Source organism: Myotis brandtii, unplaced genomic scaffold (assembly GCF_000412655.1).
Source record: "Myotis brandtii unplaced genomic scaffold, ASM41265v1 scaffold1774, whole genome shotgun sequence".
Taxonomy (NCBI): Eukaryota; Metazoa; Chordata; class Mammalia; order Chiroptera; family Vespertilionidae; genus Myotis; species Myotis brandtii.
The window spans coordinates 569,960-571,043 of record NW_005356575.1 but is presented as its reverse complement, the minus strand read 5'-3'; the positions used below and the strand labels follow the sequence as shown (position 1 = coordinate 571,043).

The window sequence follows — 1,084 nt, the reverse complement described above, 5'->3', positions numbered from 1 at the left end:
GGCAGCAGGCGCCGCAGGGACCGCGGACGATGGGGCCTGCGGCTGCCTTCCCAACCCGGGCACGTTCGAGGAGTGCCACCGGAAGTGCAAGGGTGAGGGGCGCGGGACCTGGCGGGTGTGCGATGGCCCGCATCTCGGGGGAAGGGGGAGCACATGGAGGCAACCTTGGGCATTGGCACCGACTTTTGGAGTTAATTGAACAGAGCGTTGGGAGCCGACGTTGGGATCGGGTGGTGGAACGTTGCACTGGGGGCTTAGAACGATGGGATCAGATGGTGGAACCTCGGGATGGAATGGCACCGGAGTGGAGAGAAGCCTCAGGGGCCCCAGGGATCCGCCCCGCCGGCCTCCTCATGTGACCCGCAAAGAAACTGAGGCCCAAGGTCACGGTGTCAGCCAGGGTCTAGGGGGGATGGGACCCCCAAAGCTGCTGGGTTCTGGCTGGGAATAATCGCGGTGGCAGAAGTGATGGACGTGTATTGAGTCCTGTTCTGGCTCTCAGTGCTTATTACCTTGCTGAGTCTTTGCAATGCTCCCACGTGGTGAGTGTCATCTTGCAGATGACAAGTTTGACATAGAGAAAGCAACTTACCAAAGGCACACAGCAGCGGGCAGAGGCCCTGGTCGTGGCCCCATCCATCAGGCTATCCCGCCGTTTTACTGGTTGGATACTTTGTGGGACGTTCTGCTGTGGTTCCTTGGAGATGGGAGAGCTGAGACGAGAGTAGGGGTGGGGGTGGGGGTGTGGGTGACAGTATTTCTCTTCTTCAGAGCTGTTTCCTATTCAGATGGAAGGTGTCAAGCTCACAGTCAACAAAGGGCTGAGTAACCATTTCCAGGTGAGCCTTCCTGCCTCCAGAGGGCATCCCAGCCACCCCCCTGCACCTCTGCATACCACCCCCTTATTCCCCCCAAAAGGGCTGGGCTCCTTGCTCCTTGAAAAGACTCAGAGACCGAGCCAGGCTGACTTCTCAGTGGGGGTGTTTAGGGACCCAGAATTCAGAGATACCCCTTCCCCCAAAACATCCAGGTAGAAGTGAAATGCCAGGTGTGTAGTGTCGTCGTCCTCCCTCCCACCCCCACC

At 58.9% G+C, this 1,084-nt stretch overlaps 1 protein-coding gene across 1 annotated transcript in view; it reads left to right on the top strand.

Annotated features, from left to right (window-relative positions):
* Nucleotides 1-1,084, top strand: part of TOMM40 (translocase of outer mitochondrial membrane 40 homolog (yeast)) — a 12,550-nt gene that overhangs the window by 1,224 nt on the left and 10,242 nt on the right. Inside the window, 2 exon segments of the mRNA XM_005863406.2 lie at nucleotides 6-92; nucleotides 772-839. Coding sequence (XP_005863468.1) covers nucleotides 6-92; nucleotides 772-839 — 155 coding nt within the window.